General features: G+C 47.8%; 13 protein-coding genes across 13 annotated transcripts; 6 read left to right on the top strand and 7 right to left on the bottom strand.

Annotated features, from left to right (window-relative positions):
• Positions 1–29: 29 nt before the first annotated feature.
• On the bottom strand, positions 30–5,295 carry DFJ58DRAFT_781926 (DEAD H helicase). The gene is made up of 28 exons (XM_041389816.1): positions 5,180–5,295; positions 5,107–5,156; positions 4,967–5,044; positions 4,808–4,902; positions 4,727–4,759; positions 4,444–4,674; positions 4,315–4,362; positions 4,020–4,267; positions 3,803–3,969; positions 3,516–3,630; positions 3,433–3,470; positions 3,336–3,382; positions 3,219–3,284; positions 3,116–3,168; positions 2,976–3,055; positions 2,739–2,927; positions 2,665–2,685; positions 2,531–2,609; positions 2,273–2,430; positions 1,937–2,217; positions 1,711–1,891; positions 1,628–1,654; positions 1,389–1,579; positions 1,174–1,203; positions 868–1,122; positions 754–812; positions 646–705; positions 30–587 (listed from the first exon to the last, which is right to left on the bottom strand). Exons 1-28 carry the CDS (start codon positions 5,232–5,234, stop codon positions 391–393), a joined length of 3,132 nt encoding a protein of 1,043 aa, XP_041245083.1. The 5' UTR covers positions 5,235–5,295; the 3' UTR covers positions 30–390.
• Positions 5,296–5,357: 62 nt separating this feature from the next.
• On the top strand, positions 5,358–5,943 carry DFJ58DRAFT_305868 (uncharacterized protein). The gene is made up of 3 exons (XM_041379742.1): positions 5,358–5,390; positions 5,440–5,723; positions 5,782–5,943. Exon 2 carries the CDS (start codon positions 5,440–5,442, stop codon positions 5,701–5,703), a length of 264 nt encoding a protein of 87 aa, XP_041245084.1. The 5' UTR covers positions 5,358–5,390; the 3' UTR covers positions 5,704–5,723; positions 5,782–5,943.
• A 233-nt stretch (positions 5,944–6,176) lies between these two features.
• DFJ58DRAFT_658826 (Alpha/Beta hydrolase protein) lies at positions 6,177–7,513 on the bottom strand (the record flags this gene model as incomplete). Its single annotated transcript, XM_041382053.1, has 7 exons — positions 6,177–6,518; positions 6,584–6,713; positions 6,766–6,791; positions 6,842–6,930; positions 6,983–7,092; positions 7,149–7,274; positions 7,329–7,513. The coding sequence occupies 7 exons, from the start codon at positions 7,511–7,513 to the stop codon at positions 6,177–6,179; spliced, it is 1,008 nt and encodes a 335-aa protein (XP_041245085.1).
• Positions 7,514–7,691: 178 nt separating this feature from the next.
• On the top strand, positions 7,692–9,086 carry DFJ58DRAFT_682634 (uncharacterized protein). Its single transcript, XM_041383247.1, has 2 exons — positions 7,692–7,910; positions 7,964–9,086. The coding sequence occupies exons 1-2, from the start codon at positions 7,877–7,879 to the stop codon at positions 8,974–8,976; spliced, it is 1,047 nt and encodes a 348-aa protein (XP_041245086.1). The 5' UTR covers positions 7,692–7,876; the 3' UTR covers positions 8,977–9,086.
• DFJ58DRAFT_781933 (nucleophile aminohydrolase) lies at positions 9,087–10,462 on the bottom strand. The gene is made up of 9 exons (XM_041389817.1): positions 10,360–10,462; positions 10,267–10,304; positions 10,172–10,213; positions 9,991–10,117; positions 9,813–9,937; positions 9,633–9,758; positions 9,399–9,575; positions 9,284–9,344; positions 9,087–9,227 (listed from the first exon to the last, which is right to left on the bottom strand). The coding sequence occupies exons 1-9, from the start codon at positions 10,379–10,381 to the stop codon at positions 9,139–9,141; spliced, it is 807 nt and encodes a 268-aa protein (XP_041245087.1). The 5' UTR covers positions 10,382–10,462; the 3' UTR covers positions 9,087–9,138.
• Positions 10,463–10,529: 67 nt separating this feature from the next.
• On the top strand, positions 10,530–12,724 carry DFJ58DRAFT_781936 (peptidase family C78-domain-containing protein). Its single transcript, XM_041389818.1, has 11 exons — positions 10,530–10,625; positions 10,685–10,797; positions 10,849–11,001; positions 11,055–11,184; positions 11,235–11,371; positions 11,425–11,493; positions 11,550–11,583; positions 11,631–11,671; positions 11,721–11,934; positions 11,990–12,322; positions 12,375–12,724. Exons 1-11 carry the CDS (start codon positions 10,573–10,575, stop codon positions 12,475–12,477), a joined length of 1,380 nt encoding a protein of 459 aa, XP_041245088.1. The 5' UTR covers positions 10,530–10,572; the 3' UTR covers positions 12,478–12,724.
• A 936-nt stretch (positions 12,725–13,660) lies between these two features.
• DFJ58DRAFT_682644 (CDK-activating kinase assembly factor MAT1-domain-containing protein) lies at positions 13,661–15,508 on the bottom strand. The gene is made up of 5 exons (XM_041383248.1): positions 15,244–15,508; positions 15,098–15,186; positions 14,893–15,045; positions 14,767–14,840; positions 13,661–14,718 (listed from the first exon to the last, which is right to left on the bottom strand). The coding sequence occupies exons 1-5, from the start codon at positions 15,415–15,417 to the stop codon at positions 14,069–14,071; spliced, it is 1,140 nt and encodes a 379-aa protein (XP_041245089.1). The 5' UTR covers positions 15,418–15,508; the 3' UTR covers positions 13,661–14,068.
• A 1,102-nt stretch (positions 15,509–16,610) lies between these two features.
• DFJ58DRAFT_715822 (cyclic AMP-dependent protein kinase catalytic subunit) lies at positions 16,611–17,956 on the top strand (the record flags this gene model as incomplete). Its single annotated transcript, XM_041384163.1, has 3 exons — positions 16,611–16,890; positions 16,944–17,740; positions 17,795–17,956. The coding sequence occupies 3 exons, from the start codon at positions 16,611–16,613 to the stop codon at positions 17,954–17,956; spliced, it is 1,239 nt and encodes a 412-aa protein (XP_041245090.1).
• A 454-nt stretch (positions 17,957–18,410) lies between these two features.
• Positions 18,411–20,129, top strand: DFJ58DRAFT_682648 (Brix-domain-containing protein). The gene is made up of 4 exons (XM_041383249.1): positions 18,411–18,625; positions 18,677–18,907; positions 18,966–19,533; positions 19,593–20,129. Exons 1-4 carry the CDS (start codon positions 18,446–18,448, stop codon positions 19,943–19,945), a joined length of 1,332 nt encoding a protein of 443 aa, XP_041245091.1. The 5' UTR covers positions 18,411–18,445; the 3' UTR covers positions 19,946–20,129.
• A 395-nt stretch (positions 20,130–20,524) lies between these two features.
• DFJ58DRAFT_306047 (uncharacterized protein) lies at positions 20,525–22,726 on the bottom strand. Its single transcript, XM_041379744.1, has 3 exons — positions 22,117–22,726; positions 20,722–22,064; positions 20,525–20,670 (listed from the first exon to the last, which is right to left on the bottom strand). The coding sequence occupies exons 1-2, from the start codon at positions 22,654–22,656 to the stop codon at positions 20,745–20,747; spliced, it is 1,860 nt and encodes a 619-aa protein (XP_041245092.1). The 5' UTR covers positions 22,657–22,726; the 3' UTR covers positions 20,525–20,670; positions 20,722–20,744.
• Position 22,727: 1 nt separating this feature from the next.
• On the bottom strand, positions 22,728–23,955 carry DFJ58DRAFT_306046 (cytochrome c/c1 heme-lyase). Its single transcript, XM_041379743.1, has 3 exons — positions 23,452–23,955; positions 22,931–23,399; positions 22,728–22,865 (listed from the first exon to the last, which is right to left on the bottom strand). Exons 1-2 carry the CDS (start codon positions 23,877–23,879, stop codon positions 23,162–23,164), a joined length of 666 nt encoding a protein of 221 aa, XP_041245093.1. The 5' UTR covers positions 23,880–23,955; the 3' UTR covers positions 22,728–22,865; positions 22,931–23,161.
• Positions 23,956–24,079: 124 nt separating this feature from the next.
• DFJ58DRAFT_658707 (2-nitropropane dioxygenase) lies at positions 24,080–25,621 on the top strand (the record flags this gene model as incomplete). Its single annotated transcript, XM_041382044.1, has 10 exons — positions 24,080–24,155; positions 24,211–24,413; positions 24,463–24,602; positions 24,654–24,672; positions 24,728–24,752; positions 24,811–24,997; positions 25,051–25,331; positions 25,387–25,418; positions 25,468–25,490; positions 25,543–25,621. 10 exons carry the CDS (start codon positions 24,080–24,082, stop codon positions 25,619–25,621), a joined length of 1,065 nt encoding a protein of 354 aa, XP_041245094.1.
• DFJ58DRAFT_876547 (uncharacterized protein) lies at positions 25,538–27,450 on the bottom strand (the record flags this gene model as incomplete). Its single annotated transcript, XM_041394452.1, has 7 exons — positions 25,538–25,997; positions 26,049–26,147; positions 26,203–26,338; positions 26,393–26,920; positions 26,973–27,058; positions 27,138–27,165; positions 27,360–27,450. The coding sequence occupies 7 exons, from the start codon at positions 27,448–27,450 to the stop codon at positions 25,862–25,864; spliced, it is 1,104 nt and encodes a 367-aa protein (XP_041245095.1). The 3' UTR covers positions 25,538–25,861.
• Positions 27,451–27,699: the final 249 nt, after the last annotated feature.

Raw genomic sequence — 27,699 nt, forward strand, 5'->3', positions numbered from 1 at the left:
AAGTGTCAAGGTGTGATAAGAGGGAAAACCAGGTTTCAAATCCGCACTACCCAACAGAGCAGGTTTCTAATCTGTTCTAGTACCAGTTGGCTATGACTCCTTACGATAGACCTTGGAGGATCCGTCCACGAGTGAGTGTTCAAAGCGTGGTAAAAGGAAAAAGGTTGTTGAGCAGCGTTCGAATCTGCAACAGATTTTTGTCCTGTCACGCTGGAACCGTGCTTACGAGACGAGAGGTATCGGACGCAGCGGCAAACCAAGAAAAAGGCAAAGCAATCGTGGAATGGGTGCTGAACCTATGCGTGAACATATTGGAACATATACATAATTCGATGGACACAAAATATGCCAGGAATAAGCGAGTCAGGGGCTGGCGCATTGGAACTCAATTTAAGCCGGTTCCACTTGGACGCCGTCCAATGGTCGAATATACATCGCTTCAACAATAGTCTCGAATCCTTGCGAACCGAATTGAGCAGCAACACCATTGGCATCGATGTCAAGGTTCAGTAATGCCTTCAGAATCAGGAGCGCCCCGATCTTTGAGGCAACGACATTTCCTTTCGAGCAAGTAGCGCTGTGAATGCCTGGTCAAAATGATCAGTAACGAGAATGAACCTTTAGAGTTAGACTTGCATTTGTCACAGCCATCCTTGCATGGACAGGTTTCCACTGTGTCGTGCGCCTGTCGCAAAACTTCGCCACCTGCAACATTAATATGAAAACTAAGGCGATTCATGACAACATGCTCACTGTGATCAAATGCTTGGGCAGACACGCTGCCTTTCCGAGACGCATCATAAAATATTAGTCTATACTCTGATGTGAGTGAACCGATGGTACTTAGTAATGAGCAAGCAGGCATACCTAGCGGGACGCTTCCGCTGCGACTCCTCTTTATTATATTCTTTCTCTGCCGCCTTGCATTCTGTCCGCAAGTCGGGAGAAAGAGCAAAACGATTCATCCATGCATGGGAGGCAGAATGGATTGCTTCTGCAAAGTTAAAATGTTTTACCTTCATCAATCCAAGTAAATCTTTGGGCACATCGAACCAGAATCCGGTGACTTGTCTTTCGTACGGTGGCGTATCAACGTCAACGACATCTAGTACCTTGTTGCCCCTAAAGAGCAACTTCGAAATCGACGGACTATCAGCTAATGTCCACACGCACCTGATTTTCCTGAAGCCTACGGAATAAAATCTCAAGCAACTAGCTTTTCACGTCATGGGATTAAACATACCAAACACTACAGTCGTCACATCGACCCCTGTGCGCAGGCAATGAAGCATTGTTATTATCCCTGAGATGATTCACTCACTTCCGAAATATGCTCTATGTGGCGACCTTGCAATCTCTTTGATTCGATGAGTTTGCATGGCGTCCACATTCCTGTTGGTCCAGTCAAGGTGGTGGATTGTATAACGACGAGAAAGTACTTACGTGTAGTCTCTGCAGTGTGCCTTCGTGAATTGCCATGACAGGAAAATGGAATATGAACGCACCTCGGCTTAGTGATCCAGTTGACATCCGCCCTCACAAGTCTAGCCACTTTGGTATCATGACTGACTTCTTTAACCTATGCGACAGTCAGGGGGTGAGTGTGATACCCATAAGCGGTGCTTACGATAAACGTCAGTCCTTGATGCATGAACTGAAGACGAGTATCAGTGTATGATCTCAGAAGATAAAATGGGATTGGTGACGAACCACTCCGCCCTCATATAGCTCGAAAATAGCCCTTGAAAGCTCAATCTCTTCTATGATTCTTGGTACTCCATTTTGTAGTCCGACTTTCGTCACATCGATAATAGTGTACTTATCGTCATCCGCACCACGAATTGAGATATGCTTGGCTGGATAGGGGAGAAACTTGGGGTGCGGGTGATACCTATCTGAGGTTAGCAGTAGACCTAGATATGAAGCCGAAAACTACCATCCGTCTTTGTCTTTCCGTAACTTCGAATCACACAACTCGCCTAACGATGCACCGAAGTAAAAAGCATCATCCTTGGACAAAGGCATTTCATGAGCAGCGCATTGCAAGTGAGCCTCGATGATGACTTTGCTCTCAATGTCGACGGTCAGGTCATCTATAGGCTGGTTATAAAGTTTGTCCGGGGATTCGACGTAGTTTCTGTCTATAGGGAGATCTTCAGCTACTAATACAGCCAATGAATCGCGAGATCTTCGCCCAGCCCGCCCAGCCTGCTGGCGCTACAAATCCAATATATTAGCATGATGGTCATAAACAGCTCTGAGAGGCACTGACAAAGTTAGCAATGCCAAATGGAAATCCAAGCATGATGACAGCATCCAGAACACCGATGTCTACACCAAGCTCAAGAGCATTAGTTGCAACAATACCGAGTAAGTGTCCCGAAAAAGCTTCATGTTCAATGCGACGCCGATCCTGCGAATCCCTGAGAACTACGTCGCCTGGAGTACACAATACTGACCTCCTGAGAGTAGCCTGATTATGGGATGTGATGAGTTGCAAATCAATCAGATGCCCCAAGCAAAAACTGACCTCCTCTGTAAGGCATAACCTTCGCAAGAACGTCTAAACGTCCCTCGGCGCTAAGTCGTTGGCGCAGAGCTTTCATCGCCTTTTGGTCAACATCAATCCTAGGTCAACTCAAGATTAAATGTCATTCTGCTCACCAACTCGCATGCTCTTCGAATCTGAATTCACCTAAGTCACTGAAGCCCAATTAAGCCTAGATTATGGTACGGACCTTGCAGAATAAAATGACCCGGACACCACGCATCATCAAAAATATCATCAGGTTAATGGCCTCATACATTGGCCCCGATTGTCCGAGTTTTGCAAGCCCAGGATCCATATCTTTAACACTAGGAGGATCCCAGACTAAGTAGTCCTTCTTTCCAGATGGCGCTCCATCCTCAACAATTTCTTCCACGTCCTGCAAGAGGTTTTTAAAGGAGACACAAGGAGGAGCATAAGAACATACCTCAACCCCGAAAAGACGTTTCATATGCTGACTTGGCTTCGATATAGTGGCACTGCATGATACAAAGATAACTCGCTGGTCTGGCAAAGATTTTGTCAACAAAAAAACATGACAGAGGTGCCATGCAAACTGGGACATACTCCCTACGGCTGCACAGATCCTGCGGAAACGGCGGATGATCTGAGCAACGTGACTTGGAAGCTTTATGAGACTGGAATGAAATGGTGTAGCCATGAATCTCACCTCCCAAATAAATTGGAATAGTAATGCAGTTCATCGACCGCTACGAGTTTGAGATTCTTTATGAAGCTTAGAATATATGTCAATGTCAGTGTGGATTGAAAACACACGACAGCTCACGTCCGCCAAAACTCCTCATGAGGTAAAATAGAGGCGTGCAACATGTCCTGGATAGCACTATCAGAAAGCTCGGCGATACTTGTTTACGCATACGCACAAAGTTGGTGAAGATGACAGAAGCCGTCTCCCGAATGGCTGGAGAAATTACTAATTGTCACGCGTAGAATGCAGTAGGCTTACTTCTCCGGTGATCCTGTGGGGTATCTCCATCATAGGTTGCTACCTTGATATGCTGCAGTCCAGGGCAGGCCCAAAGCAACTGCTCCAGCGCGGTACGCTGATCCTGAGCTAAAGCCTAGAAAACGTATCATGAAATGCGAACATCACTATTCAGTCGAGGACAAACCTTGGTGGGGTATATGAATATGGCTGTAGCACTAGAGTTCTCTTCCAGAAACTTTAGTAAAGGAACCTGAATCCAACTCTCTTCAGTTTGGAATTTCCAGAAGCGGTTCCACAGAAAGCACCTGATAAATCACACTTTTGCCTGACGCAGTACTAGTCGAAACAATGACATGCTTCCTCTGCGCAATAGCGTTGATGGCGGCTGCCTGATGGTAATATAGTGTCGTTATATTTCGCGACTCTCGCAATGCTTGTTGTATGGTATGTGAAAGAGGCTCATCCAGCAATCCTGAGTACATGTTGTCAGAAATAAAAGGCACCCACAAAAAACCTTGCTACCTTCAGTAGCTACCTTCTCCTTGAATGTCCGCCGGTCGGCAATTTGATTTTTATACCAGTGTTGTTTTCGGATTTCAAGTAGTATATCGTCAATAGAGGGCCGGTCTTTGGGTTCGGGTATTATCAGATTTTGGGAGTCGTTAACAGGTAGGGCTTTCTTTGCGGAAGGGTTTACGGGGATGTGGTCTCTTGCTGCTGCTTGCAGCAGATCCATGGACACCTCTGCCTCTGGAGTAGCCTTCACAAGCCTATATTTCAGAGTCAATAATAGCAAAAACAATGTGTGTGTGCATACTCATCGACGGCATCTTTAAAGCGTTGGTTTCGCTTATCAACCAAATTGCTAAGTTGTCATATTCGGTGAGAGCGAAAAACAGGCTTTGCGTCAGTGTGCGTTCCATTACACCCAGACAACAAGAATCACCCTAGTTTGGTAGTTCTAAAGTTCTCTGCAAATTCTAGGACGAGGACATGTTCTTCCTCTTCATGACCTGGGAGCCGAGAGCCCGATGGTGTGTCAATGGCAAGAGATTGTGAATGTAGCGTGAAGTCGGGGCTGTTTGGACGCTTATTCTGTTGAGAAACCGTCTCCCCATGTATTCGGAGGTCACTATGAGGAATGTAAGCAAACTCGACGACATCCGGGAGAAGGGCTCTGTGGGGTATGATTGTAATTATTCTGTTGAATGATAGTCGTATCCATTTACTTGAGTTCGGCTACTTTAGACAGTTCGAGCGGTCTGTAGTCATGTTAATTAACGATGGCGACTTTTCGGGAGTAAACGAACCTTTTCAGAAGACCTTCGGCGGAGGAACGAATCATAGGAAATGTGGTTGCAAGATGTCTGCGGGAAGATACAAACGCAAGAACTGTATTCAATGCCTAAAGTCTCACATGAGTGTGTTTCAGACTTGGGTACGTGGCACCGTGACAAGGTGCAACTCGCCTTGAAGATCTGCAGTAACATGAAGATTCGGAACGAGTCAGAAGAGACGGGTTGGTTCGATTGGCACACCTTGAACAACTTCAGGTTGCGTTCCACAATTACTTAGCGGGAGGATTCGTCTATACAGATGCCCGACTCACATCGTGGAAATACTCAGGCCATTCTAATGTTTCCTTCTCCTTCTCCTGTCCTGGTTCCTAGTATTTGTCGCACTTGAAACCTTCTGCCTTTTTGATGCTCTTTTGGTGGAGCCTGCAGAACGCTTCATACTCGCATGAGCCGGTACTAATACGATGTTGAACTACAAAATATTGTTGGGTAAGTTCCTGTCAGCGCGCCCCTAAACGCGTGACATCACAAATTGCCTGTCACGCTGATTCTCTGAGTCACGCTCGCTTTTCTGCAAGCACCAAGTAAGCTTAAAGTAAGTCGGAATCCCTACACTAATAGAACTGACAATTCAATTGTGCCAGATGTCCGCCATACCGCGTACTCTCCGAGTCGTTCCAAAAACTTCTCTAAAGCCGGGAAGTAAAGTTCTCCCACCACCGCTCACAAACCAGAATGAGCGTGCATTCAAAGAGCCTCTGCTCCGGATTATGGCTCGCAGGCAACAAGAAGCGGGTGATATGTGGCCACCAAATTTGCGCATCGAGCCCCATGTCACGAAGACAGTTATTGGCAAAGCGCCGGAGGAGATGCGCGTTCAGCTGAAGAGATTGTTGAAGGAACGGTGAACACGGCATGGATGTATCATGTAAGTGATATAGGTTTTTTCTCTGACTTGCCTCGCCTTATACATGGATTGTTATTAGAGACACCCTGTGTTGTTGCCCTTCGCAGGACCGGCTGCTTAATGTATTTATGAACACCGTTTTAATAGTACCCCACGGTCTTATCATGTGGTTGCATTCTGCAAATTTATTGCGAAGATAGGAAGCGTCCTGAAAGAACACGCGAATGTAGCTTCCCCAGCACTCAGCCCTATCCTTTCACACCATCCTCGATATTCTGCGAGATTGATAAATACAGGGAAGGTTCTAGTCAAGTCGGGTATTGTCCAACGATGCAATTGAACTGGTGACCAGCACGGACGCCAAGAATACCTGCAGCTTCATGCATGTATAGGCTGGCTGACACGCAAGTAAACTGGCCTAAAGGAGAATATAGGTATACGTATTACGCACATGTAACACAGTCTGGTAACAATTCAATTCGTGTCTACACTCGCAACCGCAACTGACAGCCTCCCTTCTTCAAATGTCTTCTCCAGGAGCTCATTAAACCTCGTCTTCCACTGCGCCGAGATTCCATGGCCCGTCCCTTCCCACCAATGAAACTCAGCCTCAGGCATATGACAATGTAGATGGCGACTGTTAGAACTACGTATTACTTGATCCTGGTCGCCTGTCAGGATAAGAACTTTAGGTATCGATGAGGATATCTTGCGCAACCGCGCGGGCGAGACATGGTGGGTGAGTCCCGCATACATCTGTGACAAAGCACCCAAGGGTGTTTGGGGTCGGCTGATCTTCAGACGCCGAAGGTAAAACTTGAGGAAAATGAAGTCAGTCACTAACGCGCCATAAACGTATCACCGTACTGAGAACTACTGACATCAGATTGAACTTCTAAGTTGGTCCTTCCTTCTGGGTCATCGTTAGCTTTCTCTGCTAGCCACGGTTGAGGGTACAGCATGTCCATTACAATAGGAACCTTTACGTCAGGATCTCCTGTCATTAATAGCCTACACATGAAAGAAATTAGCATGTAGATGTAGAGGGTGTATCATATCTAACCTTGTCAGTGCCGTAGAACCTTTCCACTAGAGGAACTCAGTACGGATTTCATTAGTTACAGAAAAAAAGAACCTACAGGTGGCACATTCAGCCAGAATTGACTACCTGCTGTGGTGACAATCAGGCTCAGGGAAGTTATCCTATCGGGTATACGATCCGCGAGCTCTTGAGATATGCTGTAAGAACCACAGATGAATTTGAAAGACAACAATGATACCTTGTGCTATCATTCCGCCCATCGAGATGCCTACAACATGAACGCTACGTTCCTCGGTCCATTTCAGATAGTCAAGTAATACTATGACGTCCTCAGCCATGCCACTCGTGCTATAATTCGAAAAAGATCAATACGCATATCAGCTAGAATCAAACTGGAAACACACGTGTATGGACCTCTCGGAGTACCACTCATTCCTACACCACGATTGTCGAAAACTAGTACCGAGTACTGGGGAAGTCTCCCAAAGTGCTCGACCTGAGATAACCATCCGAAGGATGTGCTATTAACACTACAAGTGTCTTGGTAAACCTACAGTACTAAAGCCTTCAAACATTGGACCTACCCCATGATAAAGATGACCTTCTCGGGTCCAGTGCCGTGCTGCTCATAGTACAAAGAGTGGCTTTCGAGCGGACCTTCCTGGCTGCGGATTTGTGTTACAGGACAAAGCCCTCTGCGAGTGCATGTATCCGGGTCGAAAAGTGTCTGATATTCGGAGCCCAAAACCTGGTCGTGCACTGCCGACATGGTTGTTCGGGAAGAAAGCCGATGCTATGATGGTGTTACTTTTTATAAATTGGACTTGAGCAAAGAAGGCTCACGGACTGAGAAATTCCCGTATCCATAGTGCTACCGCGTCCTGCCAACACAGCTAAGTCAATAGCTGGCCCAGCCTGGCTGTATATGTCCGGGTTCGGAAAGATGATAATTACTTACTAATCTGCTGCTGGTGCGTGTTCAAACAAAGCCCATCAACGTGGTCCACGTGCACACCAGATCACTGGCAGCCAGTAACGAGCCCTTCTCTCTACTTTTTACGAAGGTACATACAAGACATATCGTCCTCACATTGCCTTTGGAGACTCTCGCAGTCCAATTGAAGCTTCCCTAATGACTCCACGACTCCCAACGTCTATCTCCGGGGGTAAGTCGTATACTTGCTGCTAGATCCGCCCGATACTAAGCAGAGCTTTTTAGTTCCAGCCAGGATGCTTGCTGTGTTCCCATTTCTCACAGTCGCAGCGGCTTACATAGTTATGGTCCGGTGTCTCTACGGGAATGGCCTGGTCCCAAAGTTACACGCAGTATGTGGCGCGCCAGTAGAGGGGGAATCGTTCCCAACGCGCATTGCATACACCAATATCCCCGCTCTCGACTTCAACATCTGCACCATCGTTACGTTTTATCATGGCTTGATGAACACGACCTACCGACCGCTTCTAATCCATATGTGCACCACGCTTTCTGCAATCGCCATAATCCCTTTCGCAGAAGCCACTCACGAATATCACTCCAAGCGGCTCAAAATGCCTGCGACTGTTTGCATGATTTTCCAGCTCTGCAGCTGTGCGGTGGTCATGCCAATTTATTGGTTTGCCTTTGCGCATACAGGTGGCACAACCCGTCGCAGCGACAGAATCAGTCAAGGGAACGCAGAAGCACTTTTATTTGCCCTTGTTGTTGGCTATGCTATCCCCACCGTTTGCATGGTGGTTTTTGAAGACCCGGTGGTGACTGCGATATGGCAGTTCTTCCCACTGTTCATGAAAATCGCCCAGTGGGCACACTCCAAAATCCGACCGCCTTCGCATCACTCTGGATCGGGATACGGCACTGTTCAAGCCATGTACTTGCTTGTATACGTCACTTCCGCTTATTTGCACGTTGCGCACATCTGGCCTCTCTTCAACAGCCCGGCGCTCGTCCAAAAGCTTATAGTACCCCCTACGGCTCCTTTGGACCCGTCAGCAATTTCTGTTGCTGAAGGTGTGGCAGCGTTCCTGAAGTGGGATATGGCATTCGCAGCGGGCTCGACTATCTTGATGACATTGTGGTTCGCCAGAAGTCTGATGAGCTTTACGGTGTTAATTTTGTGGCATGTGTCGGCTGCTTTCATAGTGGGACCTGCAGCTGCAATCGCCGGAGTAATGATGTGGAGAGAAGCGACAATAGATGCACAGGCCATTTCCAAGGCAGAGAAAGTTCGATGATGGTTGTCGCTGGGAGCCCCACAACTCTGTATATACACTTCAATAGTCTTGAGTAGTTTTTTGAGAATTTTTTGTAGAATGGGCAGCAGATTTGAAAACACTTATGGACGGGCTCACTGCAAAGGATGTAGATGAAATTGTGCGAGAATATACAATACAAGATTACTGCCCAGAGGGCTGATCTGCTCGCGTTGCCATTGCTGCCTGACCAGCTGCAGTCGCCGCCAACCTGGACCGTTTCCTCTCGGCCTCTGAGTACAGTAATAAGTGATCTTTAGCATTCAAAGCCAGCATTCAGAACACATACCTGCTTCTTTCTCCCGCTCAATCTCAGCCACAATTGCTTCGATCTCAGGTAGCTCCAAGTGCTATCAAGCTTGTCAGCGACCAGTGAATGATCATGAAATAAGATAAAGTCGAACCGTGACTTTTCCATAACTTTCCATGACGCTGATCTCAATGTTTTTCGCTCCTGTCTGCACAACTTCGAGAAGACTTTTGACGGTCAGCTTTATGCTTTCTTCGCGAGTCATGCCATCTTTGTGATTTTTCTCGAGGAACTCGCGGACTGTTTTCGACGATCGACCAATTGCATTGGCCTGCAAAAAAGGTGGGCTATGTCGACCGCGTACTGTACAGTGGAGAATGTGACTAACCTTCCATGCACTATAGATGCCACTCGGCTCAGTCTGGTATAGTCTCGGTCGCGAATCATGTGGATCAAATCCGATGATCAATGTTGAGATACCAAATGGTCGTACACCACCTGATTGTGTGTATTTCTGGGAGTATAGGGATGAGGATAAATACCATGCCAACAGCAGTCGACTACTGACCTGCTGTATACCAGCAATGTGTCTTGTTATATACTCTACTGTGACGGGATCCTCCACGGTCAGTCTGTGACTTTGACATTCTATCCGCGCTTTGTCGATGAGGACTCTGCCGTCCGCGGTCAAGCCTGCACGATACGAGATCAAATGATGTGACCGAGCGGGACATCCAGAAGCGTACCAGCAAATGCCAGGCAGATGTGGTCATCAAGCATCACAACCTTTCTAACGGTACGGGGGTCTTGGAGTTGCAGGACAGATTTCTTCTCAACGCCAAGGACGACCACATCATTGCCCCGAACACCGACCTACCAGACGGACAATGAGTGCCACCGTTAAGCTAAATAACGTTGAAGTCTTACAGCACACGTTCCCTTGCGAACAGCTTCGAGGGCATACTCAACCTATCGAATAGATGAAGCAGAGATCACGGTCATTGAGACGCGACTTCACTGACCTGGAACAAGTGACCATCCGGAGAGAAGACAGTAAGTGCTGTACAGAGATCAGTAACTGAACTTGCTAGTTTCTGTAGATGTCAGAGACGCACCGCGATCGTATGACCTAGACATAGCTGCAAGCAAGTGGTGGATGTGATTTACAGAGGTGATACGAAGTCTTACTTATGTGCTTGAACGCGCGTCGAGGCTGGCGTACATTTGCTTAGTAAGCGCATCCATTTATGTCGAAAATGTATCATTAACGCTTTAACCACACCAACTCAAGCTGAAGTGCTTGAGTACTTACCGCTTGCGCGACGCCGATGGACTCGGACGATGAAATAGAAATCATCGGCGAGAGCAGCTCACGGCCGTCGTGAGTGAAGCCATTGAATTTATCATTATCCTCCGCAAGCTTACTCTGGTACTACCAAGCTGTGCTGGCCCAACACTGTGCCAGTTGTGTGACATGAACTTCGACTCCGAGAACTTCAGCGAATTTCAGCGTCATCAGCACTATGAAGCACACTTCAACTCCAGCTCTAGTAGTACGCATCTACTGACATGTTTCATACTCCGCGTTCTCACTTCTTTGATAGAACAAGGGCCGTCTAGTGATAAATTCAGGAAGCCAGCGATACCCAAAGACTTGTTCAAACCTTGCAGCTTCCAACTGCCACTAAGAAAGAAACAGGCAGATGAATTTTGGTATCCTACCCTGTCGAGGCCGCCACCTGACAACTACTGTCCAGGTATGCCTGTTAGAATTCACATAGACTGCGTCCCTTGAGTATAAATACACCAGGCTTGATCCCGCTCTTGAAGCATGCTCTGAAGAAATCTCATACCAAAGGAAACACACGCAGAGCTGTTCTCTGCTATGAATCAGCTACGCATATCTGTGTCGAGGCATTTGACCGCCGATGGGGATGCGGGTAGGTATAACGCTAGTCACTGTCTTCCTCCAACTGACGTGCTATCTCAGCTATCGTAATTTCCTCATGGCATGTGCTGCGCTCATGGACCAGCAAATCCAGAGCATATATTTCGCCTTACTAGATGATCCCTTCCCCCCTAGTGTTCGCAATCTGCAACGTTGGATAGAAGCTGCGTGGAAGGAAGGTGCAGCTGCCGGCATCTGCAAGACAATCAGAACACTGAGTTACCTTTGGCAGGTTATGACCGTGAAGGTGCTAAAGACTTACGAAACCTGGTAGACACAGACAAATGGATTGGCACAGCAGGTACGACCAGAACATTGCTCCTTAGGGTCTCGATTGATTCAAAAGTGCGCTTTTAGAACTCTATACCGCATTCACATTTCGCGGAATCCCGTATGTCATCCCCTCTTTGTAAGACAACGTGCTGATTCTTCGTACAGCTCACAGCTCGTAGATTTTGATCTTTCAAAAAGCGAGAAAGGTGACTTTCAATTCTACATTGGCGAGTATGAGCCTTATCCCGCTTTCAGGGATTCAAGTTATGATAGACTGGATTGTCCGGTACTTTTCGCCGCCAAATCCAAAACAAGACACGGTGACTGATGTCCTCCGCGGCGCGTCACCTGTGGTCGCAACGGACAAAATGCCTTTGGTTTTACAGTTCAATGGCCATTCTCAAACAATCGTTGGATATGAGATTTCGAAGAATGGGGACACGAATCTTCTCGTATTCGACCCTTCCAGGTAATTTTGCCTTGCCACTGTGAGTAGGCGGAGGCACTGATGCAATTTCTCCAAGGCCCCCTAGACTGAGTATGCGTCGAGCTGCAATAGCCGGAACTTCTTCTGTTGTATGGGAACAGTCTCGGACAAATCAAGTGCTACAGTCTGTCATGCACCCAACGTCTAACGGACGCTCCTCGAAATTGAAACGTCCTTCGTCATCTTCCGATATGCAACAGCACAAACGAACCAAATCATCTGAGTCAGACGACGAGATCATAATCGTGGAAAACTTTGACGAGCCCAAGAATGGCCGGGAATCGGGCGTTTCTGCAGGTCAAACGCAGCCATCGACACTTGACCCTAGCAATGTCGTGAATCACTTTCGGCTTGGCATGTCTAAATTGAAGTGCGTATACTTTTGCTGGACGGACCATGCGGACTCCTTGACCCTTTCTCAGGCGCAAGCAAAATTACCAGATACTGTACTTTCCCATGACCGATCCATGGTCCATTGAAGAACGTGACAAGCGGAAGGTTGTAACGAGCATCTCATGTTGTTGATTTTTTTGATTTGACTCAACACTCGTGTTTCCCAGTATTTTTTTAACATCACACCTCATAATTTGACATGTTTTGATCACACATTTGTACAGGATAGGTGGATGGTGGAGCATGACCAGGTAAATGGCGAGATGAACGTTCAACGAGGGACGCGGCGCCTCCAAGCTTTTGTTCAGCCAATCCTATTTTTTACTTAGCTGAAGTGTGAGACATTAGTACCATAACATCGAACCAATGTTTCGGATTCCTTCCGTCCCCTTGGGCATGTCTACGTGTAATCTGCCGACGCGTCTGCTCTTGCCGCGAAGCTTCGCTGGGCGTAATATGCTGACAAACTGATTAACAGAACTGCTGAGTTCTACCTCCTTCAGGACATATCTTCCTAGCGCTTCCCAGTCAGAGATTTTCCCTGGCAGATTCCATATCACCTCGCACAAATAATGCGTTTTCCCTTCCTTTGCGTTGTTGCCACCTTGACGATGTCTGTGTCTGGCAGTGCATGTGCACCCCCATTCTCGTCTTGCATCACATCATACGATTGTTGTCCTGACCTTCTTTGTATGAAGGACATGGATGTGAGTATAAGCAGTTTGCTTTTTTGTGTCCAGAATCCAATCCCTTGACTCGTTATTTGCCTTGTGATACCAATAGCCTACCAGTGGTTACTGCTATTATCCTACTTCCCGTTGAGCTGGCAGTCTGAATGACACGTCGCGACAGTAAGTTACAGTTCTGCTTTCGCATTTGAATGCTATGGTGCTGTGATTAATGGCGCAATATGTAGTTCTTCACCAAGTTGATCAATACAGTTATTTCTGGACTCTCGGGAAATATCCCTACCACTTGAAGATGTTCAGGGATTTGAGTAGAGGAATATGTCACAGATGTAATACAGGTGCCTAAAAGAATTATTACACGTAGGTACTATTAAGCTACGCGTGGAAATGTGTCAGAGTTCCTGGTCTTTCTGGATTTATGCAACTACAATATTTCTAGTGTCCTGATGTCCTGATGTCCTTCATCTGTGTGATGATATCGATGTGATTTTCTTGTACTTCCCACCATCAGTTGGAAAGCGGACCCACGCCGTGTCTTAGAACTTTCTGGGTTACCCCCTCCCCGGCCGGAACTACAGGAGATGGACTTTACTTTAGCAACGAACACAGGGAAGAAAACTAGGCCATGATTCTTGTGATGATGGTCGCTCCATAAACTTAGGCCCCAAGATCGCGTCAAACAAGATGATATGATGCCATGAACCCTTGTGCAGCCTTCGTCAATATTCTTCGCCGAGCCACTTCGTCCTTGGCTGACCAAAAAGAGACGTTCCTACCTGACTTGATGATTTTTTGCAAGCCACTTAGCTTACACAGATGCTGCGCTGCCTTTGATGCGAAATATTGATACGGCGATTGTTTTTGAAGTGTAGCCTTCTGCACTACTGGCAGTAAAGGGCGCAGGGGACGAGTAAATATGTGAGAAGAGTGATTGACAAGGGGAAACGAGGTGTTTGTCTGGGATGCAGTGTTAGAATTGCCATAGTAGACCTGATACATCAATGCGGAACAACCGCAGCAAATTGAATCGAGTTTCAGGCGGATGTTACGACACTGTCAGTCCGTCCAGGCGATGGGTTCAGACCTGAAAGAGGCGCTAAATCCAATCCAGCAACAGCACATCTGAGGGCTCTGTCCCAAGCTTCCTCGACCCGATACCCTCCCGCTCTCATGATTCCTTCACGATCCTTCCTTACCGCGTCGCTGTACATATCGTCGTACTGATCCCGGACCGTGTAGAGATCCTCATAAGCATACCAATCGTCTTGCAAGGGGACGTGTGGTGGATCTGGAACGACAGTACTTTGGGCAGCGCGTGCACGCAGGAGCTGGGCATTGCTTCTTAGAACCGTGGTGGTAGTAGAACGAGCTGATGATCTCTTCATGGCTTCGGCACGAGATTTGGCGATGACCTTGGCGGCACTCTTTGTGCTAGTCTCGAGGCGATCGATGATCTCGCGTTGGGCTGTTTCTCGTTCCTCACGCTCTATCTCCTGTTCTCTTCGCAGCTCAAGTGCACGATGTTCTTTCTCCTGGCGTTCTAGCTCTTCTTGTTCCTTCAAAGCTTGCGCGTATTGTTCTTCCCGCTGAACATTGAGTTCTATAAGAGCTGCGTTTTCTTGCCGATGAGCGAGTATCCGAGCCTCAGTTTGGGGAATGTCGACGTCATTGATAAGGTTGAAAGCTTAACAACATGAACACGAGATAACACCGTCAAAGATAAAGCACTCACTGATATCTTCCACTTCTTCAAGATAATCATTGTAGGAGCGAAGATCAATGAAGTCTTCGCGTCGTTTATTGAATCTGGCCGTTCGTGATGAAGCTCAGTCCTTGATACAAATATGGGATTACTCACTCCTTGGCTATTCGTCTGCGCACGGCAATTTCTTTTTCCACAGTAAGGTCCTCAAAAGTCTGTGGAGTGAATGCAAGTTTTCGTAGGACCTTTTGGCAAATAGGACACGGAGCGGGTCCTAAAGTGAACAACCGGTCGATGCAAGACTCGCACCTATAGCATATTCGCATCAGCTTCTGTTTTTTATGCGAAGTGGGATGCATACATTTTGTGGTAACAGGAGCTGACCAGGAGACGGAGCTTGGGGTTCAAATACCGATCAGACTTACACACAGGGCATTGGTCGTCCATAGACTTGTAATTCCGTGGCATGTTAGTGAGTGGGTTCAACGGATAGAGATTACGACATACGAAATATTCGGTAGTTCGCCCAGATGCATCTTTAACGCCCCCACTGAAAAGGGTGGAGGATGTGCTCTGAACTTGAGGTGTGCTGGAGCGAGCAGTGTGTGCATTAGATGTTATGCCACCTTTCCGGACGGTCTTTCCTTTCAACCAACCACCCACGTTCGCACGATTTGACATGGCTTATAGATAAAAAAGAAAACAAGTTTTTGACACTAGCAGGGTCGTGCCAGGGTGGAAGTTCAGTACAAAGTGCAGCCTGAGATTGAAGTGATGCTGTGCAGTTTATCATGTCAAACACGTGTATTTCATAATATACAGGGGTCCGCTAGTACAAAAGGTCCTGGTCTCAGTTCGACTTAACCTCCTCTCAGACAACCACAGTCACAACTACTACACCATACGCACCTAGATAGAATATTGTATAGTCCTTCTTGTCAGACTCTTCCGTTGGACTAGGTTGACATCCCCCTGCATAGAATTCCAAAGGCTTCGCCTATGCCAGAAAGGGTTACCTTGACACTAATATCAAGAGCCAGGCAATTGGCCACCTATGAGAAGACCGCTGTTCGTTCATTATGCATTATGCCAATGGATCAAGGCTCTAACCAAAGCGCTGACGCCATCGTACAGCACCGTACAATATTGAATTATAGGACGTTTGCGATGCAATTGGACAGACCTATGCATGTGATGTGGTAAAAGAGAAAAAGAGTCGGATGAGTGGAACAAGTCAGACGTCCGAGTCGGACCAGCGTTTTCGTTTCGCTCAGTCAAGGTGAGCTAACCTGTGGCACGATTCAGAGCGCCTAAAGACCCAAAAAGGCTAAAAGTAATATAAAACCAGAATGAAGCCGAACACTCGCTCGGTTACACGTCACGGGGCAACCGCCGGGGCAACGCTTGTCAGGATATTCAAGTTCTGTGAACTTCTGTCTCAGCAACCGTCGTATCCTACTTAGAACCGCACTCACGCTCAACTTATCCTCCTTCCTCTCTCTTCGCATCCAGTCCCCTACTTTACCAGTAATACGAGGCCTACCCTGGCCTATCTGAAGTACATCTTTGACTTCGCTAAGCTTGCCCTCCCCTCTCAACATTCATTTAGCGCATCGATTCCCTCTGCCAAACTTTCGCGATCACACCCCCGGCAGGGTGGATGAGAAACTGTCAATCTTTTTTATGTTCGTCATTTTTATATCATCCTGCTCTATCATGACACCATAACATTTAACCTCCAGTCCTTCATATCTTGGTTCAGTGAAAGGATGCACGATTCTGTAATGGAATCCTCCCGTTCGGCCTCATTCGCCGCTCCAGGTGGTGCAACCGGCAATTCAGTTGATGTCCCATTTTTCCGTGAATCACAGGCCATGATTGGCCAAGGACCTATCACCCCTCCCATGTCTCCTGGCCATAGCGAAGATAAACGAGAACCCGAACACACGAATTATCTCCCAGAACAAGTTCAGCACCCTACCTTTACCGCCAACACTTCTGCTCCAGTGTGGCAGCAGCCACTGGTTCCTGTGGTAGCTCCGCAACCTAAATCACCCGCAAGACCTCCCGCAAGGTTGTTGGAGGATGAAGCAGTCCACGTAGAGAGACGGGGTGTGCTTAGGCTGCTCGATTTCGAGGTCAAAGGCGCCCTCGGTTTGTGTCCGTGTCTTCTCAAGATCAACACTTCCTTATTGTTAATTTGACAGGCACTGGTACTTTTGGGAGAGTGCTCTTGGTCCGCCTTAAGACAGCAAATTCAGGGTCTCAAAATATTTTTGCAATGAAAGTCTTGCCCAAAACCGAAGTCGTGCGCCTCCGCCAGGTTGAACACGTCAACGCAGAGCGCTATATTCTCTCACGCGTGCGGCATCCATTCGTAGTGGACCTGTTTGCAACCTTTCAAGACAGTCTCAACATTTACATGTTGATGTCTTATATTCCTGGTGGTGAACTGTTTACCCATCTCCGACGGGCGGGCCGTTTCACTCCTGACGTCACTCGATTCTATCTCGCTAATATTATCCTCGCCCTCCAGTATTTACACTCCTTTAACATCATATATCGTGATCTCAAGCCCGAAAATCTACTCCTTGACTGTCGAGGCTATCTCCGACTCACTGATTTTGGTTTCGCGAAGATTGTCGACGACCGTACCTGGACCCTTTGTGGTACGCCTGAGTACCTTGCCCCAGAAATCATCCAGTCGGACGGTCACGGAAAAGCCGCGGATTGGTGGGCATGCGGTATCTTGTGTTACGAGATGCTGGTCGGCTATCCACCATTCTTTGATGAGACCGCCTACGGTATCTACGAGAAAATCCTACGAGGCTTTATTAATTGGCCACGCACCATGGATCGGCTCTCTAAAGAGCTGATCAAAGCATTCTTACATCCTGACCGAAGTAAACGTCTTGGTAATATGATAGGTGGACCACAAGACATTCTCCACCATCCTTGGTTCCGAGGCGTTGATTGGGAAGCTTTGGAACGATGTGAAATCAAGGTGAGGGGCATTGTTAACTACCTTAAACCTTAATTTTACCTCTACCGATCAAAGGCACCGATCATCCCACACACGACGTCACTGGACGACACTCGTCATTTTTTGAGCCTTCCTCACCCAACCCTCGAAGACATGCCCGGACTTGTCAAGGAAGAATCCCCTCCTCCTCTCCATCGGCGCTTTGACCCTATAATGTATCAGTTTCTTGAATTCTAATCTGAAAACCCAGATTATTTATTGCTGCTCGACTTTCAGCTGATCTATAGCATAAACATTTCTCCATCTGACTCCGCCTTTTTTTTGCCTCTCTTTCACAGCCTCCTTTTGTGTCCTTAGTCACCCTTGCATAGGATATCATCGGTGAGCCAGCCAACCGATCCCTTCTGTGTTATCGTTCTGCTCTCCGTCTCATATGTAGCTTTGATCTGCCATATGCTGTATCATTCCTGTCGTGTTTGTATTGAGCTACCGAACGTTTTGAAACTATTTATTTAACCATTAACTTTGACCTGTAGATGGGCTGTGCTCCTTCCGCATATCTTACATGTAATCAGAGCTTCCAGGTCTTCGAATATACATGATTTTGTGTTTTATTCCCGTGAATTGTTTGTTTGTCCTTGTTGAATCCTAAAGGCGTCGTCAAATAGAACCAAACAGCCGCCAAGTTGTGATTTTACCGAAAGGAAAAAGTTTCCTAAAATCACAATGGCTCGCAGACGCAAAAATCGCACCCATTTGAAGGGTGCAGGGGCAACTGCACAGCACGCAAACGACGGTGCACCTAAGTCGTTCATCATAAAACATGGACAAGTGGGTTCTTCTGTCACGCAGCTTGTTCGCGATCTGCGAAAAGTTATGGAACCAAATACGGCGAGTCGTCTGAAGGTGAGCCCGACCAATATTGTGTTCCAAACGTCTTTGAGCATCTGAATGCAGGAACGTAACCGTAACAAATTAAAAGACTACCTGACTATGGCACCTACGCTGGGGGTCACGCATTTGCTGGCTCTTACTGTCACAGACGTCGCACCCTCACTGCGCATGGTTCGACTTCCTGCGGGACCTACTCTCAGCTTCCGTGTGGAACGATACAGCTTGATGAAAGACATCTTGAAAACTTCTCGATCCTCACGAAGCATGGGGATGGAGTATCTCACTGCCCCACTGGTAAGTGACATATTGTAGCATCGATCATCAATCTTATACAACCATGATAACTTTATAGGCCGTCCTCGCTTCCTTCCCTCCACCCTCTCCCGAAACACCCCCACATCTTCCACTGCTCATGAAATCCTTCCAATCTCTTTTCCCTCCATTATCCCCTAACTCAATGTCACTCTCCAACTGCCGTCGGATCGTCCTGATAGCATACAACCCCGACAGAGGAACCGTCGACTTTAGACACTACATTATCACTGTAAAACCATACGGCGTCTCGAAACGCGTCCGACGCGTGCTCGAAGGCGCCCCCAAAAAATCATCGGCCAACCTCTCTAGTGGGTTCTTGGACCTTGGAAACGAGAAGGATGTCGCGGACTTCTTGCTAAGAAAAAGAGGGGAGCCTAGCCCAGGGAGTGACGGGTATGAGTCTGCGGCATCATCAGCTTCGAGTGCTGCTGGCGATGACGGGGATGCGGTGTCGTTGGCGGATGATTATGTTGGGCGGGGTAATAAGAAAGGGCAAAAGAAGGCTGTTCGACTGAGTGAAGTTGGCCCGAGGATGGAGCTCAGGCTGATTAAAATTTCTGAAGGCGTTCCAGGGAGGGAAGGCGCTGTGCTGTATCATGAATTTGGTGCGTTGCAAATCAATTATATAATTATGCAAGGGTAGACTGATCGTTTTATCATATAGTCAAAAAATCGAAGGCCGAAGCTGCTGCACTTAAGGCTTCTCATGTCGCTAAGGAGAGATTGCGAAAGCAAAGAAGGGAGGAACAAGATAGAAACGTGCAACGGAAGAAAGCAGAAAAAGAACAAGGGTCGCGAAAGAACCAAGAGGATCCTGATGAGGAAGCCAGTGACGATGAGGCTGACGAATCTGGCCAGGAAGCTTATGATGGATGGGATGAAGACGAAGAAATAAGTGAAGTAGGTGGCAGCGATGATGAACATAGCGAAGAACCAGGGAGCGACGAAGAGGAAAGTGAGGATGAGCCCGAAGAGAGGCCGCCTACCAAGAAAGTTCGAATACGAGGGAAACGGTGACCTATAAAGTATGTTTCTCATATTGTTGGAGTGTATTCACGATGATTCAACCATGAGTGGGGATACAATATGTATGGAGATTGGATATCAGTATCTTGTCCTCTTCCGCTCGCGGTAGAGCGATCTGGTGATATGATCGCCACTGTCTTAAGCTTTGTTCAGATCCTCGAGAGCGGCTCGCCTCAGAACATATGCAAGAAGATTGTGTTCAAAGCGTACAAGGTTGAGTTGTGCGTACATGAAAATAAATGGGAACAATACACATCAATAAATTTAATCAACGTAGATCACAGAAATGAGTCCGTAATTAAATTAAGTAGACAGTCCACGATCGTATCAACGAAGGAGAAGACAATTCGAAGACAATCTGTAGTTTGTACACGGGAGGAAACAAGAAGTGATCTAGTCTAAGTATTAGACGTACTAGTATGTGCAGAACTTGGACTGTGGGCGGCGGCCTTCAACTTCTTGGTAATAACTCCAGGTCGTAGGGGACAATGAAGGAGGCCGTTGTGTCGTTTGATGTGTCGTCGAGATGTGGTCGTAGGGGACCTCTGGCTCATCGAAGAGCTGATATGTTGACGCGTAGTATGTGTGGGGCCTTCAACCTCGTGGATATTATGACTCCATGTCGTAGGGGACAGCGAGGGAGGCCATTAGGCATCGGGTCGTAGGGGACCTCTGACACCAAAGACGTGCTGGAAGCAATGTGCGTCATTGAATTTCTAACACCGAAACATCAGTAAGTGAGGTAAGAGTATGAGTGGGCCAATCACTTTTCGTAGACGCCGTGTGGAGTTCAGCTGGTAGGATGTCGATACTGTGGTCGTGCTAGTAGTGTGTTGTGGCTGACGTTTTGGTGACTGAGAGGGACTATTGTCGAGAATAGGAGGTTCCATATTTCGAAGTACGGTGTCGATAGCATCGTCGTGTAGGGTGAGTCGTAGTTGAAATTCCGAGGATGGATAGCTTCAATATTTCGAAGTAGGGTGTCGGTGGTGTTGCGGCGCAAGTGCTGGCGACTGGAACTGTTGTTAGTGTTATCATGTAGCATGCGTTTCGATAACCGAGAGGATTTGTGCAGTAGAGCGTCAATAGCGTGGTCGTGGTCGACAGTAAGCGCTTCAAATTTGTGCAGTGGAACGTCAACAGCATAGTTGTCGTTGAGAGCAAGAGTGTTAATAGTGTGGTTGTCGTCGAGAGCAGGGGCATTGATAGCGGGGTTGTCATCGAGAGTAGGAGCGTTGATAGCGGGGTTGTCGTCGAGAGCAGGAGCGTTGATAGCGGGGCTGTCGTCGAGAGCAGGAGCGTTGATAGCGGGGTTTTCGTCGAGAGCAAGAGCCTCTGATTTTTGCAGTAGAGCGTCGATAGCGTGGTTGTCGTCGAGAGTAAGAGACTCTGATTTGTGCAGTAGAACGTCGATAGCGTGGTTGCCGTCAAAAGTAAGAGCCTCCAGCTTTTGTAGTAGAGCGTCGAAAGCATGGTCATGCAGAGAAAGAGCTACCATTTTTTGAATTAGGTCATCGACAGCGTGGTCGTGTACTGCAGTGCGTTGAGGCTGACATTTTGATGACTGAGGGGAACCATTGTCTGGATGTGGCCAAATAGTTGTTAAGCGAGAGGGTACATTGTCGAGAGGAGGTAAATGAGAAGGTACATCGTCGGGAGAGATAGTTGGAATGTGAGAGGGTACATTGTCGAGAGGAGGCAAATGAGAAGGTACATCGTCGGGAGAGATAGTTGAAATGTGAGAGGGTGCATTGTCGAGACTTGATAGATGAGACGGTACATGGTCGAGAGAAAGAGTTAAAATGGGAGAAGATACATTGTCGAGAGGGAGAATTGAAGTGTGAGAAAATACATCGCCGGGAGAGATAGTTGAAATGTGAGAGGGTACATTGTCGAGACTTGATAAATGAGACGGTACATGGTCGAGAGAAAGAGTTGAAATAGGAGAAGATACATTGTCGAGACTTGATAAATGAGACGGTACATGGTCGAGAGAAAGAGTTGACATTCTTTGGATTAGATCGTTGATAGTGTGAGAGTCATATTCGGTGTGCAAGGTGTGTTCCGGTTCGTCGTCTGTAAGGCACTGTGCTGTAGCCTGACAGTCGTCCTATAAATCCAAACTTTAGTTGCCGGAAGTCAGAAAGAAACGCGCTACTCACCTCGTAGAGCGTGCTTTCGTCAGCAAGCGACTCCGAGTCAAGGTCTGTGGTGTCTGAGACACAATCACCGGAGAAAATATCCTTAGCCGAGTCTTCATCGCAGGCTATGAGTGTCATGTCAGAATCAATTGTCGATAAGCCTTCGGTGGGACCGTCAAAGGCAGGTTCAGTTGATTCAATCACTGCACGCGACGAGGATGGCTGAGCTGGTGCTCCAAAAGCCTTGGTTGTTGAGATAGCATCCGCAACTCTACCACCAGCAAAACGTGCGTTGGGCTCAGCGGCACCGTCGATGTCCTTGTGAGCGGGGACGCGTTGAAGATCGTCGCTGAGGAATTGTTGAGCAGCTTTGGTGGTGGCTATGAGAAGAACAGCTGTCGAGGAGCAGACAGTGGATGTAACAAGGCGAATGGAGACCTTCTCTGATCTGGACACGACCTCAATAGTGCGGTCGACGACGATTGTTTTGAAGAAAGCGGCTGTAAGATAGCCTTGGAAGGCAACACGGGCGGCACGGGTCAGGGTAGTAGTAGAGATCATATTGGCGAATGAAAGGAGGATCGTAAAGATAAGCTGGCGAGCGTAAAATGACGATAATGGCGGGACTGACTGAGGGATATCAGTGCGACGGCAAACACGAGGTATTTATACTCCAGGTTTGAACCTTATTTGCGCCAAACTTGCACGCCGATAAACAAAGCCGATCGCGACGCGGCGGTCACGTGTTTGAAAAATCAACACATATATAACTTCGGTGATTGGACGATGAATATCATAAGTATCCCCCCGGCACAAGAAGGATTCGATTGCATACCAAAGGTAAGGTAGGCTTGAATTCGCATCAGGTCTAGTCCTTCGTCAAGGGGAAATTGGACCGATATATGATGACCGAGAATGGTTGGACCGACGTATCCTAGTTGCCGTTCCACATATCTGAGTCATGGCTATAAGTAAGTCCTAAATATATTCACAATTAGTAAACCAAGAGTGGGGGATAAAATACGTATTGGGCTCGGAGAAGCGATTATACGTCTATGAAGACTACTCATGACTGAGACGGGGTGTTGCTACTGCGAACACTTCCAAACCAGTCCTGCCAAATATTCTCAGCCCTCATTTTCACCCCTTCCCAGTTGTCTAAGGCGGGCCGAACATCGAGATAAAACGATACATTATTTGACGAAGGTCCTGCCCCCCGTCCGGTATAAAAGTCGATCACGTATCTTATCCGGGTTCCGCATCGTTCGACCACCCAGTCGTGACGATCGAAGGGAGCAGAGTACCTGCAAAACGAAATCAGCGTTCTCCGGCTGCAATGTAGGCTGAAGCACGTACCCGAGCAAGGTCATGAGTCGAGCTTTTGGGGTCAGGTCATTAGGTCTGCCCTTAAAGGTTACAAGCTTTACACCCCCGCACTTTTCACCACCTCTCCCAGATTCCCATTTCATCAGCTCCGACCAAGCACGTTCATTAACGGCATTATGAATAGGAATGATGGTCTTCATATCTGGAGCATGCGGATTGTGATTTTTGCGCGCCATGGCAGCAAAAAACTGAGCCTCCGACGGGTATACCCAATTACCATTGTCTGTTCGGGGTATCGAAGAAACCTCCCGTTCGGTCGAGAGCGAAGATGCGTTGACCGGGTGTGCAGGGCTGGTCCCTGTCAAGACAGAGGCCCATGATGTACGAGATTTGTGGTCGACAGGACAGGACAGGTCTGAAGAATGACTACCGTGGTCGACCGGACATTTGTCTGCCATGGCGGAAATAAAGATAGCTTCGATGAGTCATCAAGCTCAGTCAGATTTCGCACGTGATTGAGCTAGAAGCCGGGTGGGTTGTCGGAACAACTCACGCGACTTTGTTCCCGCAGTAGCACGCTGGCGACTGGTTGCAGCTTTACTCAAATGGCTGCGACGTGAAACAGGTTCCCATTTGGTTCTTATCCTCATACTTCGTCATGCCGTCCTCGCAGCCAGTGTTCTCGACGCCCCTGACGCGCCTCTTCAAGATCAATCATCCTGTCATGCTTGCAGGTAACGTTACTGTATTACAGTTTCCACACCGGCATTAATATCCATATGCGTGCAGGCATGAACGTCGCCGCAGGGCCTAAACTGGCTGCAGCAGTGACCAATGCTGGCGGTATCGGTGTCATTGGTGGGGTTCGCCAGAGCCCCGAGATGCTCCAGGATTCTATTAATGAACTCAAGAGCCATCTGGAAGACAAGACCGCACCATTCGGCGTAGACCTCTTGCTTCCTCAAGTGGGTGGCAGTGCTCGGAAGACAAATGTAAGCGCCCCCTTTTCTATCCAGAGACATGTCTGACACCGGTCCCTAGTACGATTATACGAGTGGTCAACTTGACGTGCTTTTGGACATCATTATAAACAGCGGGGCTGCACTTTTCGTTTCTGCTGTAGGAGTGCCGCCCAAACAAGCTGTTGACAAGCTTCATGCTGCCGGAATCCCGGTCATGAAGTATGTACTTGTGTCGCACTTGGAAGTTGAAGTTGACTAAATCCACCTTAGTATGATCGGTCATCCAAAGGTAATACGTTTCCTAACGAGATTTAACCTGTATGCGTCTAAATCGATGTTATTAGCATGCTAGGAAAGCCCTCGAGCAAGGTGCGAAAGCTCGCTTAGCTTCACTCCTGCTCACTCACCGTTTCCAACATTCTTCTAGGTGTCGACATCATCTGTGCACAAGGCGGTGAAGGAGGTGGCCACACTGGCGAAACACCATTTTCCATTCTGATACCCAGCACTGTTGATCTTTGCAAAAATGCCAAAAGCCCCTTAACAGGTGGGCCGGTCATCGTCGTTGCTGCTGGGGGTATCGCGGATGGCCGTGGCCTTGCGGCCGCACTTTCGTGAGTACTTCTCACACGTACACTTCCCTCGTTAGTGACATTTTTGGACCAAGGTATGGTGCATCCGGTATTTGGGTCGGCACCCGCTTTGTAGCTAGTACCGAAGCAGGTGCTCCTCCAAAACACAAGGAACTAGTTATCTCAGCTGGTTATGACGACATTGTCCGCACCCTGGTGTACAGCGGTCGTCCGATGAATGTGCGGAAGACTCCTTATGTTGCAGATTGGGAGACCCAGCGACAAGGGGAAATTGCAAAGCTTGTTGCACAGGGCCATATCCCGCACGATGTCGAACTAGAGAATCATCCCGAGAAATCTCTAGAAGGTCGAATGTGTAAGGAATGCTCGCTTGGATTGCTTTGCTCGGTCTCACATATTCATATATGCAGGGTTAATGGGCAGGGTAGCAGGATCCATCAATGTACGTCAAATGACTGTATTGAAACGCAATTGCTAATGGATCTTTACAGGATATCAAGCCAGCGAAGGAGATGTATGGTGGCCTGTTTCTGTTCTGAATTCTACTGACATCTTTACTTGTGTAGTGTCGATGAGTTGGTTGCAACAGCAGCTGCGAGCTTGAAAACAGCTTCGGCTCTTGTGACAAACAAAGCAAAGTTATGAGTGGCAATTTCCCTGAACACCAGTCGTGATGGAAGGCCAGCAGAGATTACCGTCTGCGCGACCTCACGGGAATATGAATTTATTGTATTTCTATTGCAGTTGTATATGCCGGTGTATAATCTCGGTCTTACACCTCAAACACAAATTTGATTGCTAGGATGCTAGGATATCAGTCCACAAGAAATAGTCCTTGAATTGTATATGATTGCACAGCTGCAATTCATGGCCATGGCATTTTCATCAGTTCTGGTCTTCCACGAGGCTCTTGGTCGCCTTCAAATCCGCCTTCACCATCTCTTGAACGAGGGAATCAAAGTCGACCTTGCGCTTCCATCCAAGAACACGCTCAGCTTTGGCAGGGTTACCGAGAAGAAGGCTGTACACCAGCATGAGAATTTGCAAGAAGAGGCGTGATAAAAAAACGTACTCGACTTCTGCGGGACGGAAGTACTGTGGGTCAACTTTGACCACCACCCGTCCGCTCTGAGCATCATAGCCCTCTTCTTGCACACCAGAATTGCGCCACCTACATGAAATCAAGGACACGTTAGATGTGGTATATGTCATGACGAGATGCATACATTATTGTAACCCCGACAACCGCAAAGGCTTTCTCGACGAACTCTCGCACAGGGTGAGTCTCTCCGGTGGCAAGAACAAAATCATCGGGTGTAGGCTGCTGAAGTATGCGCCACATGCCCTCGACGTAGTCCCTGGCTATGAGAAATATGGTTAAATGGAGGCGATGGAACTCGACAGGTGGAATCTTACCATGTCCCCAATCTCTCTGTGCATCGATGTTACCGAGGTACAAGCAATGCTGCTTGCCGACACTAATATCTGCAACTGCTCTGGAAATCTTCCTCGTGACGAACGTCCTCCCTCGCCTCGGGCTCTCGTGATTGAAAAGGATACCGTTGCACGCATACATGTCGTACGCCTCGCGGTAGTTCACCGTGATCCAGTATGCGTACAACTTGGCGACACCATACGGACTACGAGGGTAGAACGGCGTGGTCTCGCTCTGTGGGGTCTCGACGACCTTTCCATAGAGTTCTGAGGTCGAAGCCTGGTAGAACCGCGTGTGCTTTTCGAGGCCGACGGTGCGGATGGCGTCAAGGAGGCGCAGGGTGCCGACGCCATCGACATCGGCGGTGTATTCTGACATCTCGAAGGATACCTTGACGTGCGATTGGGCACCAAGGTTGTAGATCTCTGAGGGGAGGACCTGGGCGAGGATGTATACAAGGTTGGTGCTATCGGAGAGATCACCGTAGTGCAGCTTGAATTTGTTGGGCCCTGGGGGAGAATGATCAATGTGCAAGTCATATGATTTTATGTAGACGCGTACGCTCATGCTGATCCGCATAGAGAGATTCTAGACGACCGGTGTTGAAGCTAGACGAGCGACGGATTATAACCATGCACTTCATATCCCTTCTCCAGCAGAAGCTCTGCCCTGTTACAGAAAGGTCGAGATATGAGTAGTGACTGGCTATACGAGAAATATGCTCACAAGTACGATCCATCTTGACCAGTTATTCCTACACAATTTCAAATTAGCATACATGCAACATAACGACAAGCTAGCAAGTAAATATGCAGTATAGGAACAGGCAAAGCAATCTTAGCAATGACACGATCGCCTGTTTGTTTAAACGAACTGCGTATCATCCTGACCACACCGAAGTCTGGATGCTGGGGAGGCAAAAGGCAAGCTGATGAAGATGCAACGAACCAGAGATCAGCGCGACTTTCCTCTTCCTGAACTCTTCAGGAGACGGAAGATCGATTTTCATCAATGGGGAGCGAGCGGCGTCAGAGGGCATTTCTGATTCGACTTGGAGTACTGTACTGACGGTTGTGGATGAGTCCAAAGTACCTAGTTTTATATCTCAGAATAGCTGAGTATTAATAGTAAGTATATAAATGGGGACAAAATGGAGATACCGTAATGTATGTACTGTAGGTCGGGGAGTACTTAGTGTCACTATGATACTATCATCCATTGCCGCAGTGCAAGCTCTTCAAGCCTTTGAGCTCCGAGTACGGTGAAAGATACGAGTATACCACCCTCA

Source organism: Suillus subalutaceus (genome assembly GCF_016647625.1).
Source record: "Suillus subalutaceus strain FC151 chromosome Unknown DFJ58scaffold_38, whole genome shotgun sequence".
Classification (NCBI taxonomy): domain Eukaryota; kingdom Fungi; phylum Basidiomycota; class Agaricomycetes; order Boletales; family Suillaceae; genus Suillus; species Suillus subalutaceus.